The sequence below is a fragment of the Borostomias antarcticus genome, assembly GCF_949987555.1.
Source record: "Borostomias antarcticus genome assembly, chromosome: 23".
NCBI classification, from domain to species: Eukaryota; Metazoa; Chordata; class Actinopteri; order Stomiiformes; family Stomiidae; genus Borostomias; species Borostomias antarcticus.
In genome coordinates this window covers 12,508,681-12,526,955 of record NC_140256.1, presented here as the reverse complement: position 1 = coordinate 12,526,955, position 18,275 = coordinate 12,508,681, and the positions used below count along the sequence as shown (strand labels likewise).

Here is an 18,275-nt window from a genome sequence, read left to right as displayed (position 1 = left end):
ATGCATGTTTGTTCCTGGGATGGTGGGAAAAGGAAACTGCAGTCAAGTGAGCCGCACTTTTTTCTTCCAAGGTCAAGTGAGCCGCACTTTTTTTTTTCTAAATTCAAAACAAGAACTGGGTGCGTACCTATTAGTAGTATTACGGTAAAACGGTGAAACGGTTTCTGCACTAGATATTTATATCGTCGCTGCTTCTTTTTCTTACACTGATATTGCTAATCGCACATTGGGACATTAATTTATATAATTAAGATATAATGTAGAATAAATAAATGTATGTATTTCGGAAAATAGGTAGGCTAGACGCAGAACTAGCCTATTTCTCAACCACTCATGCACTTGACGTCAATTCTGACTCTCTCTCTCTCTCTCTCTCTCTCTCTCTTCTCTTGCTCTCAGTCTCTCTTCTCTTGCTCTCAGTCTCTCTCTGGCTAAGAATATGTAATGCTCATGTAGTCAATATAATGTGAATTATCCAAACCTCTTCACAGGATGGATTTTGAATAATTTCCTCACAAAGTATTACTGTACAAACATTGTGTACAGTGTATTTTTCTCGTTCTTGACAAGCAATAAAAGGATAATTATACGGTGTTCATTAGAGTCTCTCATACATGCTTTCAGGACCTCTCCCTCTACCAAACTATCATTTTGACGGTCAATAATCCCATCACAAAATCCTACTGTAAGAACATTTTGATGGTTTTTCTGAATTTTGACAGGTGATTATAAGAGAAAAATAATTTTGTTCATGGGAGTGTCTCATATCCCTGAGTTCAGGACCTCTCCCTCTATCATGTCATGCAGGGATATTAGACTTTTACAGTGTAGATTTTGAATAATCCCATCACAAAATCCTACTGTAAGCACATTTTCACTGTTTTTCTGAACATTGACAGGTGATTATATGAGAAATATAATTTTCTTCATGGGAGTGTCTCATATCCATGAGTTCAGGACCTCTCCCTCTATAAATTCATGCAAGAATATTTGACTTTTACAGTGTAGATTTTGAATAATCCCATCACAAAGTCCTACTGTAAGCACATTTTGAGGATGAACACTCCCATGAACAAAATTATATTTATCCTATAATAACGTGTCAAAATTCAGAAAAACAGTCAAAATGTGCTTACAGTACGACTTTGTGATGGGATTATTCAAAATCTACACTGTAAAAGTCTAATATTTTTGTATGACATGATAGAGGGAGAGGTCCTGAACTCATGGATATGAGACACTCCCATGAACAAAATTATATTTCTCCTATAATCACCTGTCAAAGTTCAGAAAAACAGTCAAAATGTGCTTACAGTACGACTTTGTGATGGGATTGTTCAAAATCTACACTGTAAAAGTCAAATATTCTTGCATGAATTTATAGAGGGAGAGGTCCTTAACTCAGGGATATGAGACACTCCCATGAACAAAATTATATTTATCCTATAATAACCTGTCAAAATTCAGAAAAAGTCAAAATGTGCTTACAGTACGACTTTGTGATGGGATTATTCAAAATCTACACTGTAAAAGTCAAATATTCTTGCATGAATTTATAGAGGGAGAGGTCCTGAACTCAGGGATATGAGACACTTCCATGAACAAAATTATATTTCTCCTATAATAACCTGTCAAAATTCAGAAAAACAGTCAAAATGTGCTTACAGTAGGACTTTGTGATGGGATTATTGAAAATCCACACCGTCAAAATGAAATGTTTTCATAGTTTGGTAGAGGGAGAGGTCCTGAAAGCATGTATGATAGACTAATGAAAACCGTACAATTATCCTTTTATTACTTGTCAAGAACGAGAAAAAAACACTTCAAATGTTTGTACATTAATACTTTATGAGGATTGATTCAAAATGCATCATGTGAAGAGTTTTGTATAATTCACAGTATATTGACTACATGAGTATTAAATATTCTTAGCCAGAGAGACTGAGAGCAAGAGAAAGGCGAGCAATGGGAGAGAGAGAGAGAGAGAGAGAGAGGGAGGGAGGGGGGGGCAGCTCGGAGGAATCAGATTGACGTCAGTGCATGAGTGCATGAGAAGTAGCCTAGTTCTGTGTCTAGCCTACATAATTTCCGAAATACAGACATTTGTTTATTCTACATTATATCTAAATTATATACATAGATGTCCCAATGTGTGAGTCAGTTCTAAGGAAAAGCTGCAATGACGATATAAAATTGCATTCCAGCAACCGGTTCACTGTGTACCGTAATAGGTGCGCACCCCATTTTCTTTTCTGAAATAAGAAAAAAAAAGTGCGGCTCACTTGACCGTGGAAGAAAAAAGTGCGGCTCACTTGACTGCAGTGAAAAACAATGTGTGTTAAATTCCCGTAACCCCTTTTATCAGGTGTCCTATTATCGTCGCTATATTGATGACATCATAATGGTATTTGAAGGGAGTGAATCTGAACTTTTGGAATGTCACAAGTACATGAATTCTATCAATCCAAATATAAGGCTATCTATCGAGTATTCTCAGGACAGTATACATTTTTTAGACTTGACCATCTTTAAAGGAACCGAGGGACAGCTACTCACCACTCTATATAGGAAAAGCAGTTCTCGTAATACCATCCTAAGAGCTGACTCGTTCCACCACAGCCACCTCAAAGATAATATTCCATATGGCCAATTCCAACGCCTGCGACGTATATGCAGCCAGGAGGCAGATTTTGTGGGGCAGGCTAGGGCTATGTCCAATAGGTTTTCAGACAGGGCCTATAAACCCAGGGTTATCAAGCAGGCTCTAGACAAGGCACAGTGTCAGGAAAGAAACTCATTGCTTCAGAAGTGTACAGGACAGAGACATTTACAATCTCGCCCATTCTTTGTCACCACATACAACACACATTCTGAACAAATCAAACAGATTGTTATGAATAACTGGGCCATTATTGAAAGTGACTCTGGACTTAGGCAAGTTTTTCCTGAACCCCCCATTGTTTCTTTTAGACGGGCACCCACACTCAGGGATAGGCTCATGCACTCACACCTGCCACCTGACAGGGCGGCTATTTGGTTAACCAAACCAGTGGGAAATTATAAATGTACGAATTGTCCTCATTGTACAAATATGTTACAGAGTAAAAGTTTTATTGACACTAGAACAAACAGAACTAATAAGGTGAATGATTTCATTAATTGCAACACTACATTTGAAATCTATCGTCTAACCTGTCCGTGTGATGAAGGCTTTTTCTATATAGGACGCACAAAGAGGAGGCTGAGGGATCGCCTCTCTGAGCATAAATATGCCATTAGAATAAATAATCACAACTACCCCATGGCTAGACATTTTAATGTATATCACAATTCTAATGACAGTCATTTGCGCATTGAGGATCTAGAACATGTAAAGCCTGCCCAAAATCATCACTGATCACAACAGACTAAGCACTCTTCGAATAAACATAAGTGGAGAGAGGAATGGGACTCACAAAAAAGAGAATACATTCAGCATATGAGAATGACCCCTTGTCACGGACCGTGGTGGGGACAGATTGAGAAAACTTAATCAGAGGGAAACATTTTGGATCGATAGATTGGGTGCTCTAAGATACCCAGGGATAAATGAAGACATTGATTTTACATGTTTTTTGTGAATCACAAGGGGTCATTCTCATATGCTGAATGTATTCTCTTTTTTCTGAGTCCCATTCCTCTCTCCACTTATGTTTATTCGAAGAGTGCTTAGTCTGTTGTGATCAGTGATGATTTTGGGCACATTGTTTCCATTTGGCCTGTAGAGGGACCCATGGAGACCCACAAGTGGTCACCCATAGGGTGAACCTTTGAACCTTTGACCACAGGTGCCTTGATTTTACATCTCACCTATGGATGTGTTGGTGTCCTCCTATTGGCTAGGATATGCTATTTCAGGGTGTTAAACCCTACTGATCTTTATGACATATTAGCCCTGAAGAAGGTCCTGTGTTGACCGAAACATGTTGGCTTTTTTAGAATTTTGAGCAGCCATGATTTATTAAAGGCTTTTTGATATATCCTATTCCCTCGTTTTTTCACTTTTTGGAGTGCCTGGATTTATCCTCGTCTGTTTGGTAACTTAGTTTCCTTTGTCCAAGAGCACCTAACCAAATATGAACATTACTGGCCTATGATTAGAGCCATCCAGTGATTTTGCTCTTATCTAATAAATAAATAAAGTTGATATCTAAGATGATATCTAAAGCTGACTTGATTCCTCATTGTAACAAAGAGCCAACTCTAAAGAAAAATCAACATCTTCCTCACGGCTTGAACCCGCGATGAAAATTATTTGAGACTAACGCCTTAAAGGTATTATGTAGTATGTGGATTATTTCCCCCATCTAGTGTCTAAAAATAAGAACTGCAACAACACAACGTATTGGTTGCCAAAATGCCAGAGAATGCACTGTTTCAGTCATACTGTGATAAGATCTTCACTCCGAGAGGAACACAAGTTACACTAATCAGTAATCACAATCAAGTATTTCAGAGTGCCATGTAATAAGTTACGTTAGATGTTGTAGTGTGGAGATAACGTTAGGTCTGGCTATGCAGATTCCAAGAAAGATAACGATAGCTAGTTAGATAACTAGTGTTGGCCTAGTTAGGAGAGGCGCTCATATTAAAACATGTGCCCATATTTAAGATAAACATGAAACTTAACTTACCTAAGCAAAAGGGTCTATTTTAACAAATGCTGGGTTTTGAAGCCTCGGCGCTACTTATTTAGACGCGTTCTGTCCGAGTGAAATTATTTTTCCCGAGGTAGTCTTCTTCTGTGGTGGTGGCGGTGCTTTGAAGCTTCAACCCAGCATTTGTTAAAATAGACCCTTTTGCTTAGGTAAGTTAAGTTTCATGTACATATGAGCGCCTCTCCTAACTAGGCCAACACTGATTTATTTTGACGGCAAAGTGAATGGACCAGGAAAGGACTGTTGTCTGGCATGAGCGAGCGGAATGCGTCAACGGGACTGAGAAGGGCTACATTTCAACCAGACATTCCAGTGAAACCAGGTAGTCAAAATAACTTACCTGATATAAAATGGGCACTGCAAACGCAGTGATTATGTCCTCAGTCCAGTCCGTACGTTTAATAATGGCGATTTCGTCTGTCTTCCTCTGCTACTGTTTCAAGAATGCCCGCGCATACTTGTGCTGACTAGGCTGTAAAAGGGTCTATAATTAACAAATATGACCCACGCTCGTTACATAACTTCTATAACATCCAGTGACAAAATATGTCATGGTACCTTGGTATGTCCACACCAAGGATTAAACTCACAACCTTCGCGGTGATAGGCAGCGCACTATCCACTCGGCCACCGCTGACCTGGGAAAGCTGTGGAGTCTTTTTGTTTTGATGTTCTGGGACCACTGCCTCTTGTGGTAGCAACAATAGAACTGCAGGTCAACAACGACAACAGGGAGGGAGTGACAAATAGGATTCCCTCTTCATGGTGTGTCAGCTTACAGCCAACACACAAAAAACGAAAGAGTGAACGGTTGCAGGCTTACAGTATGTCCCCTTCACCTCATCTCTCAGTCACACAGCATATCATCTTTGACAGCTGTAAGCTAATGACAGGATGTTATATTGGGAGGTGGGTAACACAGCACTGCCAGATTAATTCAGTAGTATTCAGTATTCAGAAGTCCATTGTGGACAACCCCTCCCACCCACTCTTTAACGAGCTGTGGCAGATGAGGAGCACCTTCAGCCACAGGCTCATCTCACCCAGGGGCAAAACTGAGCGGTTCAGACACGCCTTTGTGCCAGCGGCCATCAGACTCTATAACAGTGCCTGAGCGCTCCTGTGGATATGTATGTATGTATGTATGTATGTATGTATGTATGTATGTATGTATGTATGTATGTATGTATGTATGTATATGTATGCATACTGTATGTATATATTTCTTCTAATTTAATTTAATCTATTATGTATTATTCTCTATGTATATTCTTTATTCTGCTGTAGGCCTACTTTCCCACTGCTGCTGTACTTTTCCACTGCTGGAACACCCAATTTCCCCCCACAGGTATTATTAAAGTATCTATCTATGCCTGGCCAGGGGCACTGATGAGACTGGCCAGACAGACTGGCTAGAACAGGCACAGACAGGCCTGACAGAGCAGCCGGCCAAGCTCTCCTAATGGAGTTCTCACAATAGTGATTTCGATTTTAAAACATGTTAACACGATAAGCACATATTGCAGTGTAAGATCATTCAACAGACAAGAGACAAGAGTGTAAGATCATTCAACAAACCTGAGAGATATTTTACAACTATACCAGTGTGCTATTCTATTCTATCATGCTTATGCACTACTATTATATATAATACTGTATAACATGCAAGGCAGTGAACATGTTTATCTGCAGCAAGGTAACTATAGCTAAATAACTAGCTAAAATAACTTAAATAAATGACAGGAACAAGCTACTAAAACCAAGTCATTCTTGCTGACTCCAAAGCCTTTCTAGAAAAATGTGTTACACAGTATAGACTTAAATTGGAATTTTACGCCAGAGATCACCCCAGGAAGCCTTGTGGTTTTACAAGCAATTAAGGCTGACAGTACTCCTATAAAGTCACAGGTATGTATCACAAGCTGTGCTATTGATAGAAAACACATGAGCACTAACAGTCAGTTTGGTTGATGCTGGGTGACAGCGAAAGCCTCCTTTAAAGCTGCAATTATAATTGAAAAGTTCATAGTTCTTAAAGCTGTATACTTCCTTGGAACATTACGTGCAGCTCTGTGTTAATTATACCTGTCAAAAACATGATTATACAAACATGATTATACAAAACAACTAATGATATTTTACATGAATCATGAGTTGACCTAAGTTCAAGTGCAGGGAGTAGTCAAATATGAGTGTGTACTCGTAGGCTGTGTGTGTGTGTGTTTACGCTGCTTAAACAGTATTACTAGAGGAAGGAGGAGCATTTGTTTTGTTTTTTAAGGGAAGCAATACATCTTTCCAATACCAATACTATGTGCATCAGTGTTTATTCTCATCATCATTGTCCATTAACGAAACACACACCTGCTCCCTTAAGGTAAGGAAATCACATGAACACTTAAGGCCTACATGTCCATGATGGAGCGCTGGGGAGAGGCAGGCGTTTATGTCATTGATGAGGAGTGATTCTGTTTTCCCAGAGGTGCTCTCTCTTCATAAATGTCTCACTGCTGGATACTTCACAGGAACACATAATATGATGTATCTGTTTAGAGACACTGGAGTGAATCGTGACAACAAATTTGGGCTGCACACACGCACACACATTTTTTTTTAGCCAGCAGCTCTAGGCCTATAACTCACTCTGTCATTGGTCGGTCGGTCTGTCGGTCCACAAAAATATCCGCAAAAATGTGTCTGGCTACATGCACTACGGTCTGGCAGCACATGTGTACATGGTCGCAGTTATATTGCGACTTCACGCTTGTTTAAATGCTTTTTCCCGTGGTGGTCTACAATCAGAGAAAAACAAGTATGAACCAGTCTGAATTAGTGATTTCAGGAAATAGTTTTCAACTACCCTTATAGACACGCTTTACATGCACATTACACACAAACACACACACACTCCTTCACTCTTCACTTGATAGAGAACCTGAACATGGTTAGAATTCAGTCAGGAGGTCACAGGAACTAGCATATCTGTGTTGCCCTCTGGGAAGGGATATGTTTGTCATGACATCAGTATTCAGTGCATCCTGGGATGGGTGATGGAGGAGCATGTTAGAATGGTGAGCAGGGTCTAACCTGTTATAACCTCCCTGGGTCTAACCTGCCCCTTTACATTGGGGGACAGATGGTTTGGAGGATGAGAAGGTGTGTCTAGAACTGATTTATTGTCCCCCACCCGATGAAATTGAGGCGGGCGACATTAGATTGACCCCTGTACATTGCTGCGTGTGTGCGTTCGTCCGTCTGTCACATGTAGGCTACCGGAGCTCACCACTTGGGGGCGCTCACCACAATTCATTTTTCCCATTGCCAAGTATATTTTGGTTTGTACATACAAAACTATGCTTGCTGTTTCAGTAAAAGTATAGTCTGTTCTACTCAGGAGCCCGTCTACTTTCTAAATCCACCGAGTTCAGAGCTTGAGGTGTTTAGTAGCTCTTTTGGTGCTTGTTCTAGTATCAGGGTTAGGTGCATTGTGGGTACAATTATCATTAGATATAGTCGTTATATTCACAACGTAGATCATCAGATAACCTATTTAGATAGAGTATGGCTAGGCCATAGGTTTTCCAACCGTGACAAAGTTAGTCATGCGGTTAGGTGAGGAGTCTGTGAGGTTCAGTCACAGGTGGCAACATAGTGATCCCTACTTCTTTGGGTCAGGATTGGGTGGACAGATGGACACAAACCTCACGTATAAAAGCAGCTACACTCCTTAAAAAAACGGACTGGTGCACATTGCATCTTTGTCAGACAGTTGAGCAGAGTCATTTATGCTGTTTTCTGGATTTCCAGAATTGAAAGTAAGAGCTCAGGGACCCTTCTACTTTTCACACAGAGTTTAGAGCTCTAGGAGTACTACATTACATTACATTACATTAGTCATTTAGCAGACGCTTTTATCCAAAGCGACTAACAATAATTGCATTTAATGTAGGAAAAGCCAATGTACTACTACTTGCCAGAACTCACAAGTGCATCTTCTCTCTAAAACAAGTGACTAAGAGCATAATCTAGTGCTGAAGGCAAAGTGCAAGAATTGCAATCTAAAATACAATGCAATAAAATAAGTGCTCAGGAGGGAGGATTGTTGTAGTACTTCTTGAAGAGATGAGTTTTGAGCCTGCGACGAAAGATGGGCAGCGACTCTGCTGTTCTGACATCAGTGGGAAGTTCGTTCCACCACTGCAGGGCCAGGACAGAGAAGAGCCATGACCGTGTCGATCGACCACAGGGGCCTCGGAGTGACGGGGCAACCAGTCGCCCCGAGGTAGCAGAGCGTAGCGGTCGTGAGGGGGTGTAGGGTTTGACCATGGCCTGGAGGTAGGAGGGGGCTGTTCCCATCATTGCCCTGTAGGCTAGCACCAGAGTTTTAAACAGGATGCGAGCCGGAGTAGGGAACGGAGTAGGGAAGTTGTGTGTGGAGAACTTGGGGTGGTTGAACACCAGGCGTGCAGCAGCTTTCTGGACAAGTTCCAGGGGTTTAATGGCTGACGCCGGAGTACTATGCACATAAAACGAATAACACTTATTAATAACAGCAATTTGCAACAGTAAACATGTTTTGGTACAAGTTTTGAAGGATTTAGATTTTAATATAGTTGTCTTATTGTGGTATTACAGTATCCCTAACTGATTCGGACATTAGACAATAGGATGTGTCTTTCTGTCTACCCCTCAGGCAGCATGATGTCAGGTGGCTGCTTTTAGACAGGAAGATAATAAGATGAGATAATTATCCAGGCCTGAGCACAGTCACCCAGGTATGCGCACAGACCAGACGTGGGAAAGCAGTGGAGGAGAACAGGAACACACCACAAAAAGAAATGAAACTCCATCCCATGACCCACATTTAAACAACGATAAAATAACTTTATTATGACAGTACAATACAGAGCTCCCAAGATGAACAAACAAAACACAACAAGGTCCTATTACTGCACAGGAACGAGCAGTCTGTCACACAGACACAGAGTGTTTGTTATACAAGGCACACTGATTCTCAGATAGGATAGGACAAGCCTGACCCAAAGGTACAGATCTTGTGTTTTCTGCTAAGAGCATAGTGGACCATTTGGCTGTTGGATTAATTACAAAAATAGACATCAGAATCCAAGGATAATGTTGTTGAGTCATACTCTCTCGAACAGACATTTTAAGTAATCGTTAAAACTTGACAAATGGAAAAGTTTCAGGAAAGTGGCCATTGAAATTCAAGAACTCAGAAAAAAAGCACAAATTCTGGTCAGGATACACATGTACATCTATATACAACTAGATTAGTAAAACTACGTCAGTATAAAAAAATAAAATACTGTTCCAAATAGGAGACACTAGGATACAAAGCTAACTTCCATTTCTTTGAAGAATTAATGTAATTCTGTGTTGATGAAGACACGATTTAATCTCTATTCAATCACTATAAAGTGATGTTGTCGACAATGATATCCTAGCTGATACTACTGTATAGCAAGAGTGCATAGAGATTTTTATGTCCATGCTGCATGTGTGTTGCAGTTCTTATTGCGAACACAGCTCTCTGAGTTGGAGATGGATGATGGATGAGGAGCAGTCACATGTCTCATTCCATTTCTTTGGTGGGCTCCTTGGGGTTGTCATTGTTGGAGGTGACATTGGTAAGTTTAAGTTTGACCTGGTCCTCCTGATGCTGGTTGGCCTCCCTGTCGCGAGCCTCTCCCTCCACATGGAAGCCCACCATCAGCTGGTAGACCACAACCCCAATGATGGTGCCCAGGAACGGGGCGAAGATTGGCACCAGGAACCAGCAGTTCCTCGCACTAAAGGAAAGCACAGAGGACAGCATCATGAGTATAGAGGCATCATGAGTATAGAGACATCATGAGTATAGAGACATCATGAGTATAGAGGCATCATGAGTATAGAGGCATCATGAGTATAGAGACATCATGAGTATAGAGACATCATGAGTCTAGAGGCATCATGAGTCTAGAGACATCATGAGTATAGAGACATCATGAGTATAGAGACATCATGAGTCTAGAGACATCATGAGTATAGAGACATCATGAGTATAGAGACATCATGAGTATAGAGATGGCCAGAGAGAGAACAAGGGGAAAAAGCTGATTCAATTCGATGTCTTCTAATATCTGCAAAGGGTCATTCTTCTACGGCAAATCTTGAATCTGATCATTAGTGCCCCTGGTCGTGAACGTCAAACATCGTCGGGTTATATTCAATTATGAAAAGATGTGTGTGGAGCCATACACAGAGAGATGGAGAGAGAACAGTGAAGGCTGACTCACGTGAAAACCTCAGTGCCCCAGCCTGCCAGAGAGGTGAAGAGGCGGGGTCCCAGGTCCCTGGCGGGGTTGACAGCGTAGCCTGAGTTGAAGCCCATAGACAGGCCGATGACCAGCACCACAAAGCCCACTGTGAAGGCCTCTAGGCCCTGGGGGATGGGGTTGTTGTAGGGGTCCACGATGGCCAGGATGCACACTATCAGCGCAGCCGTGCCGATGATCTATGACAGAGACAGATTAGAGGGTTTATTTTTATATTCTAGTATAGCCAGGTCACATTATTCTACATGAGTGAAACAGGGTTTTCAAAATCTATTTTCCGTGTTACCTGGTCAAAAAGGCCGTTGACGAGGGTCAGGTGTTTCCCGGGGTAGGTGGCGAAGATCCCAGCCGTGGCGTTTGGCCCAGTCACAATGAGCTTTCCTGCATAGTCCCACAGAGCGTCTGGAGAGAGCATAGACATAGGTCAATAGCATGACGCGTGATTTTATCAGCACAGATGCAAGGTTAAGACTCATCAAGGAGACAACTTCCATATAAAGCAACAACTTCCAAGGCACCAACATATCATCACTCACCATAGTAGAGACCAAAGATGATCCCAGAGCCGAGGAAAGCGCCCAGCGTTTGGAAGAAAAAGAACATTGGGAACTTCCTCCAGCGCTCTCTACCCAGCAGGCAGAGGGCAAAGGTCACTGCAGGGTTGAGATGGCCCCCTGGGAAATGCACCATGACAGAATGTTAACATTAAAGTACGACCGCTTCTCAAAATACAGCAAGAAAAAACCTCCAAAATTAGATCAACAGTATATGGTTGTTCATCACAAGACAGATTCCTAAAGTTGGCTAAACCTTAGAAAAGCTCATGGGAACCAAACTCCAAGGCGTCTGGGATCTCTGTGTCTGAACATGTTGGTGACATTAAACGAAATGACAGCAAACACCACCTAATAAAACAATTTATGACTGAACGCCTATAACTCCACCATACCTGGCAGATTTACGTAGCCAAATCTCTATGTGTTGCTAGCATGATGTGCCTCATGCGTGCCTACCTGACACCTGGCCACAGACCAGGATCCCGAGGGTGGCAGCGAAGCCGAAGGCAAAGTTGACGGTGAGGAACATTCCATGAGATCCTCCACTCAGCACCAGCTGGGCCACAGCACCACAACCAAACATCTGGGGGAAGGGGGTACAAACACAGTAGAGCTTTATAACACTTGAACCTAGAACACACCTCCACAATATCATAACCCAGACCTCTTCAGGGAGAAGAACGATATGTCTCTGTGTAACATTCAGTGTACAGGAGATGCACCGTAGTTACACAACAGCCATACTTACAAAGATCAGTAAGGCACACCGTTACAGCACTACAGGTTTGTGATTCCCTGAAGGTCGTGTTTGGAGTGAGGAGAGAGGGAGGATACGATCGCTATCAGTGAAACTGGAAGCCACGGTGATTTAAATGAGCTCCATTGTGTTTCAAACTGGACAGAGAGGGGAGGAGAGGGGAGGTGGGCTGTGTTGGAGTGTTGACATTTGACTCTCTCAGTAACATTATTTGATAACTTGATTCTGCCATGCATTGGGGAGGTAGTGTGTTGGGGGGGAGTATATTTTAAGGTATGGAACAGAAACAGGATCAATACAGTGTATGCTGTCATGGCTTTTAATCAACTATTGAATTGTCGTGTGTGTGTGTGTGTGTGTGTGTGCGCATGCCATGTGGGGATAACAGGAGTGCGTATTGTCTGAGCCGAAGCCAACCGTCTGAATTCCCTTGAAGTGGATGGAGTCCTTTCAGACCACAGGTCACATGTGTTGAGGTTAGCTGCAGGGAACCACACATTCAGCCAGAGACGGAGGGGCTGGAGCCTCAAAGAGGTTCACCACCACTAGGCCCAGTCTAAACTCTGGCTCCTAAAAGAACCAGCCTTGTGTCCTGCTGGAAAAATACAGGATATGGGCCCCTGGTTAGACATACATTCTTAGCTGTTCAAAATAGGTCTTATATCACACAGGGAGGCAGTGGGCAATGAGAACTAGGGACCGGGAACTCAATGTTTAAAATGAATCTCCACAAAGCCCTCACAATGTTGTCACAACAACATACCACGTCAACATCCCGCCATCACATTTGTCCAACTGTGTGGTCACTTCATGCTGTGTCCTCCTCACTAACAAGGCAGTGTCCTCCTCACTCCAACAAGGCAGTGTCCTCCTCACTCTAACAAGGCAGTAACGTTGAATCAACTGACACACCTGGTCACTCATGCATCCCCTCTCAACTAATAGCTCAGCAGGAAATGAGTGAGTCACAGGCAGGGAACATTTTAAGCTTGAGTCTTTCAGAACATCCCATGAAAACTATGGCTCTTTCTTTTTCTCTGCTCACATTCTGTCCATCGGTCCATTTCACAGAGATCGTCTTTTGACAGAGCCAATGTCACCACGGTGACCCTCGGAGACAAAGGACGCCTGTTGGCGCGCGCACGCGCGCGCACACACACGCACAATGGGGTGTGATTAGTGCCAGCACACCATACTGAAACGCTTGACTTGCGCCTACTTAAGAAGACGCGATGACATCAAACGTCTAAACGCACGTGTATAATTTCCATTGACAAACAATGGAGAGACAGACGTCTCATAGCTGTAACGTACCTGTAACACAGACGCTGTGCACATGTTGTTTACACGTATTGCGCATCGTGTGCGTGACGGCAACACTACAGGTTAGATGCGCCTCACATATGCGACACCAACACTACACATGACAGTTTGGTAAAATCATAGATGTACGTAGGTCTTGTAATGTGTGCAGAAATTGCATAGCGACGTGTCAAACGTGCCAGTGCCTTGCTAGCGCAGCAGACGTGTTAGCGGCCGCACGTGTAAGGTCAGTTGCCTTTAAATCATAGCTGGTTCTAATCTCGTCCTTTCCAATTGGTAATGCATTCTCAATAAATGGAATTCGCACATGTTAAGCAACTTGTTTTTAATAAAGCCTAATATCTGAATGACTCTTTCTTCGCAATTTAAAACAAATGTTCAGATACACGTGTTTCTTGTCAATAGAGGGCGCTGCAGCACCGTCAGCACCAGTTCGAACAGCCACAACCTATTTGAAAATGTAGCGATAGTGGAGATAAAACGACACATATCTAGGAAAAGTTATGCAAGGAGGGTCCTGGAATTTGATTGAGTGCAAATAAATATTCTTAATTTTGTATTCAATATGGACAAATGAGCCCCGCTCGCAGCTTCTAGTGCCCGCTGACTTAACACGAGCGTGCAAACGTTACATGCATGTGCGCAAAAGTGGCACGGCACTTTTTACACGTCACCCTCTGAGAATGTGAGCGACTCGTAACGCGTGCGTATATGCACGCCTATTAATCAGCTCGCCAAAGTACCTTTATACACGCAATGCAGGCGACGAAAGCACTGAGTGTTTGTTACGCTGGCACGAATCACACCCCATAACACACACACACACACACACACACACACACACACACTTAACTGATGACTCATAGTGGTTTATTCATCACTACCTGGGGCAAGGCTCACCAGAACACAGACCTGGTCTCCATATGCAGGCATTTAGGAAAGTGTTCACACTAAATGAGACACTTACACACAGACATCGAACCTCTTCCCTGCCCTCACCCCTCCCAGGCTCTCTCCAGCCTGCTTATTCTCTTAGTCATTAGTATTGGTGCTGTCGAACTCGATCAGAGAGGAACAAACAGGAGGTGTGCGTGTGTGTGAGAGAGAGAGAGAGAGAGAGAGAGAGAGAGAGAGAGAGAGAGAGAGAGAAGAGAGAGCACATTCATGTGTTGTCAGTGTCACCTATTGTCTCGTTGGTGTCCCACCCTGTTACACTAACGTGCCACACCTGCCTCTAACACCTTACATTTGACAGTGACATAGTTGGCTTGATGTGCCGTGTTTCTCCAGCTAGAAACCCTACTAGTGGAGAGCTGGAGTGCAGCTATAGTAGCACATGGCTACATGTATCACTTACAGTAGTGGCTAGATCAAGCTCTGGCAGGGAGGTAGTAACAAAACCGTAACACACCAGTAACAGAACCGTAACACCCCTCATGCCTTTGAAACACTCTCTTAAGCAGAGCAGTGAGAGTCTAAGTAAAAGAATCTCGAGTCATTCCAGCTTTCTGAGCCAAACGGTGAAAGTGACACAGACAGAAAGCCTGGGGCGGTATACTGGGCTGATTGTCCTGTCCTGTCCAGTAGGTACTCAAGGTATTAGCCTCCGCTAATTAAGTGCCCTTTCACAGCCAGTGGCAGGAAGAGATAAGTCTCAACCTGAATAATTGCCTCTCTGTAGAGCCTAGTGTAGGACTGTTTACTTAAAAGTGTTGTTTGTTTATTTATCATGGCAGACAGCCGTTGTCTGGATTCATTAATTTCTATGACCGAGGGAAGATGCGTTCCCAGAGGGTAAACTTCTCTACCAGGGTGTCCTATCAAATCCCTCATACTGGCTTTCTGTGGTCAAAGTCTTCACCCAGTCAAGTGTAAAGACGACGTAAGCATTGAACATTAAAAAAAAAAACATTAAGAAAAAGTTCAAACAGTGCCTGTTAACTCATGTCACAAGTGTAAAAAATGGAAATAAAACATTTCATGCGTACCTAGGTTCCTTTGCAGTGTGTGCGCACACACACACGCCCACACGCGTGGTCGTGGGGCGAGTTGTGTCCCCTGGATGATAGTGCAGGGTAAATATCATGTGTCCACAAAGACACCAAATGCTGTTCACAAGAACCTGTACCTGAACTGTTTGCTCATAACACCCATGGTTGCTGTGTTTAGGTTGGCACTACATCTGAAGGTCTGCCAGGCCAAAGCGCAACATATAAGCATTCATCGCTTTCACACTTTCAGATAACAGAGCTCACACAAGTCTGTCACATATGATTTACAATACTGGACTGAAAAGACTGGAAACCAGGTACAGTTTGCAGATAAGAAAACAAAAGGTCATGTCTAGTGGATGTATCCATCACAAATCTAGCAAGTAGTTTACATAATATGTTAATCATCACTTCATCCAGGAACACTAACGTCAGAGGCTGATTATCATTTATTTCCACAAATGGAATAAAGATAAGTTTGGTGCTGATGGCTACATAAGCACACAGACGGAAGCGACAGACACCAGGGTAAAAACAGCTAAATAACGAGGCAAAAATCCAGTGGGCAACTACAAGGGCAAAACAGGGGACTCGAGAGCAAGACGAGCCCAGGAGAGTGCAATGAACCAGAAGGGTGGAGGACGAGGATGGAGGTGAGCTTTCCAGCAAAGGTACCGGTAAGTAGGCTAGACTACACAGCACCAGAGAGCTGTGTAGGCCACCAGGAAGTCGTTTAAATGGACCGCCTTGCAGTGAGGATGGGCTGTGGTTGGATAATAGATTGAATGATTGAAACACAAGATTGCTTAGCAGGCTGTCAGCTGATTACAGCCGAGGCACCTGCCCTGTGTCCTGCATGAAATTACGCCACGCTACAAAAGACATTCAGAAACTTGACTTAAGTGGATCTTGAGGGCTGTGAGAGAAGTAAATAGAGAGTGGTGGTAGAGAGAGAGGGAGTAAAGATGGAGTAAAGTGTTCTTACCACCAGGATGAGGGTGCCCAGACACTCTGCCAGGGCCTGGCGAAGCAGAATGTTGCGGATCTGGAACATCTGTGCCAGCTTGCTCAGGTAAATTTTCTGCCGTCCCATGGTTGAGTGTTGATGCTTGGTGAGTCTCTCTGGAGTGCTGGGGGCAGCCAGGTAGGTCCTCCTGAGTGTGACTGTAGTGTCTGGTGCTCTGGCTGGCTCCTCTTATAGAGGCAGGGCCAGGAGCCAAACCAGCCTCCTCAAACCCGCTACTCCACCCTATCCGGGCCCCTCCCTCCCTCTCTCTCTCTCTCTCTCTCCACACTTCCCTCCCCCCTCCTCCACCCCACCCTCACCCTCCCTCTTTCTATATTCCCACTCTTTGTCATGCAACTGCACACACCCATTATCACAGATGCCAAGTCTCTCTTCCGACACTCTTTCTTTTACTCTTGCATTTTTTTCTCATATCTTTTCCCTGTGTTGTTTCTTTGTCCTCTGTCTGAAATTTCATCACCTTGTATTATTCCTACTTTGTCAGCTCTGAATAGAGTTGGGAGACATTTCTCCTTTCACCTTTTCTTTACTCTTGTTGTACACCTCCTCTCTTCCTTCACGTTTTACCTTTTTTCTTGATTTGATTCTACTATGACACCTTACCTCTAACTAGGTTCTGACCAAATAGATTACAATCTGTTCTTGGTCAAGTTGTGTGAGTGTGTGTTTGTGACACAAACAAATTTACACGACAGACAATACGACAGGTATCGGAATATTCCATGCTCCAGTGCATTCCATTCCTGTGTCAGTTGTCAACAGTTGTTCAACAAATTACCAACTTCTTCATGCCAGATACCCGACAGTATAATTCTGAGGCAGTGTGACTCAAGGATGTCAGTCAGGCAGTGTGACTCATGTCAATCAGGGAGTGTGATTCATGTCGATCAGGGTTGGCTGCGCAGGAATCACTCTCTCTTGCGTCAGGAAGATTTCACAACTCAACTGCCTGTTTGGACCAAGGTCTTGTTTTATCCAAGCTCATGGGTAAGTCTTTTATTCTAAATAATATAATATGCAGTATTTCTTTATTATTATAATAAAAATATAATCTAATTTGATCCTTTTCAGTACAGAAAGGATGCAGATTCTATCATATGCCAGAGAAAGAAACAGGACTACAGGCCTCGCTGCCCCTCCTCCCGTCGAGCCCAGCCTAGCTCGGCCCCGGCCACATGGAAGCACTTAAACCACACTGTTATAATCAGACTTTACTGGAATAGTTTGGCTTAGGATTGGGACACGGAGAAACCAAACAGGACAACAGAGTTTCCCGCAGGGTCGCCACGCACAACACAACAAGCAGCTTTTCTATACGTTTGAAGGCATACGGGCTGAGGCAGATGATTAGCAGATGGTCCATTGAGACTGGGATGCTCTCTTGCAGGGACATCGTGAGTGGGGGTTAATGGTTGTGGGCCGGTGTAAATATTTCAAAAAGTGAACCCAAGAAGGCTCTAGAGAGACATGGGGCTGAACATTCTCACTGTTGAAAATGTTCCATGGGAAAACAATGGTGCCACAGGTGTCTCTGTTGACTTGAGTGGTGTGTGTGGGCGTGCGAATCATACCAGATGTGCCAGTC

At 43.2% G+C, this 18,275-nt stretch overlaps 1 protein-coding gene across 1 annotated transcript; it reads right to left on the bottom strand.

Annotated features, from left to right (window-relative positions):
- Positions 1-10,290: 10,290 nt before the first annotated feature.
- On the bottom strand, positions 10,291-16,756 carry LOC311324387 (aquaporin-3-like; the record flags this gene model as incomplete). Its single annotated transcript, XM_084456849.1, has 6 exons — positions 10,291-10,507; positions 10,997-11,214; positions 11,322-11,437; positions 11,572-11,709; positions 12,049-12,175; positions 16,649-16,756. 6 exons carry the CDS (start codon positions 16,754-16,756, stop codon positions 10,291-10,293), a joined length of 924 nt encoding a protein of 307 aa, XP_084312975.1.
- Positions 16,757-18,275: the final 1,519 nt, after the last annotated feature.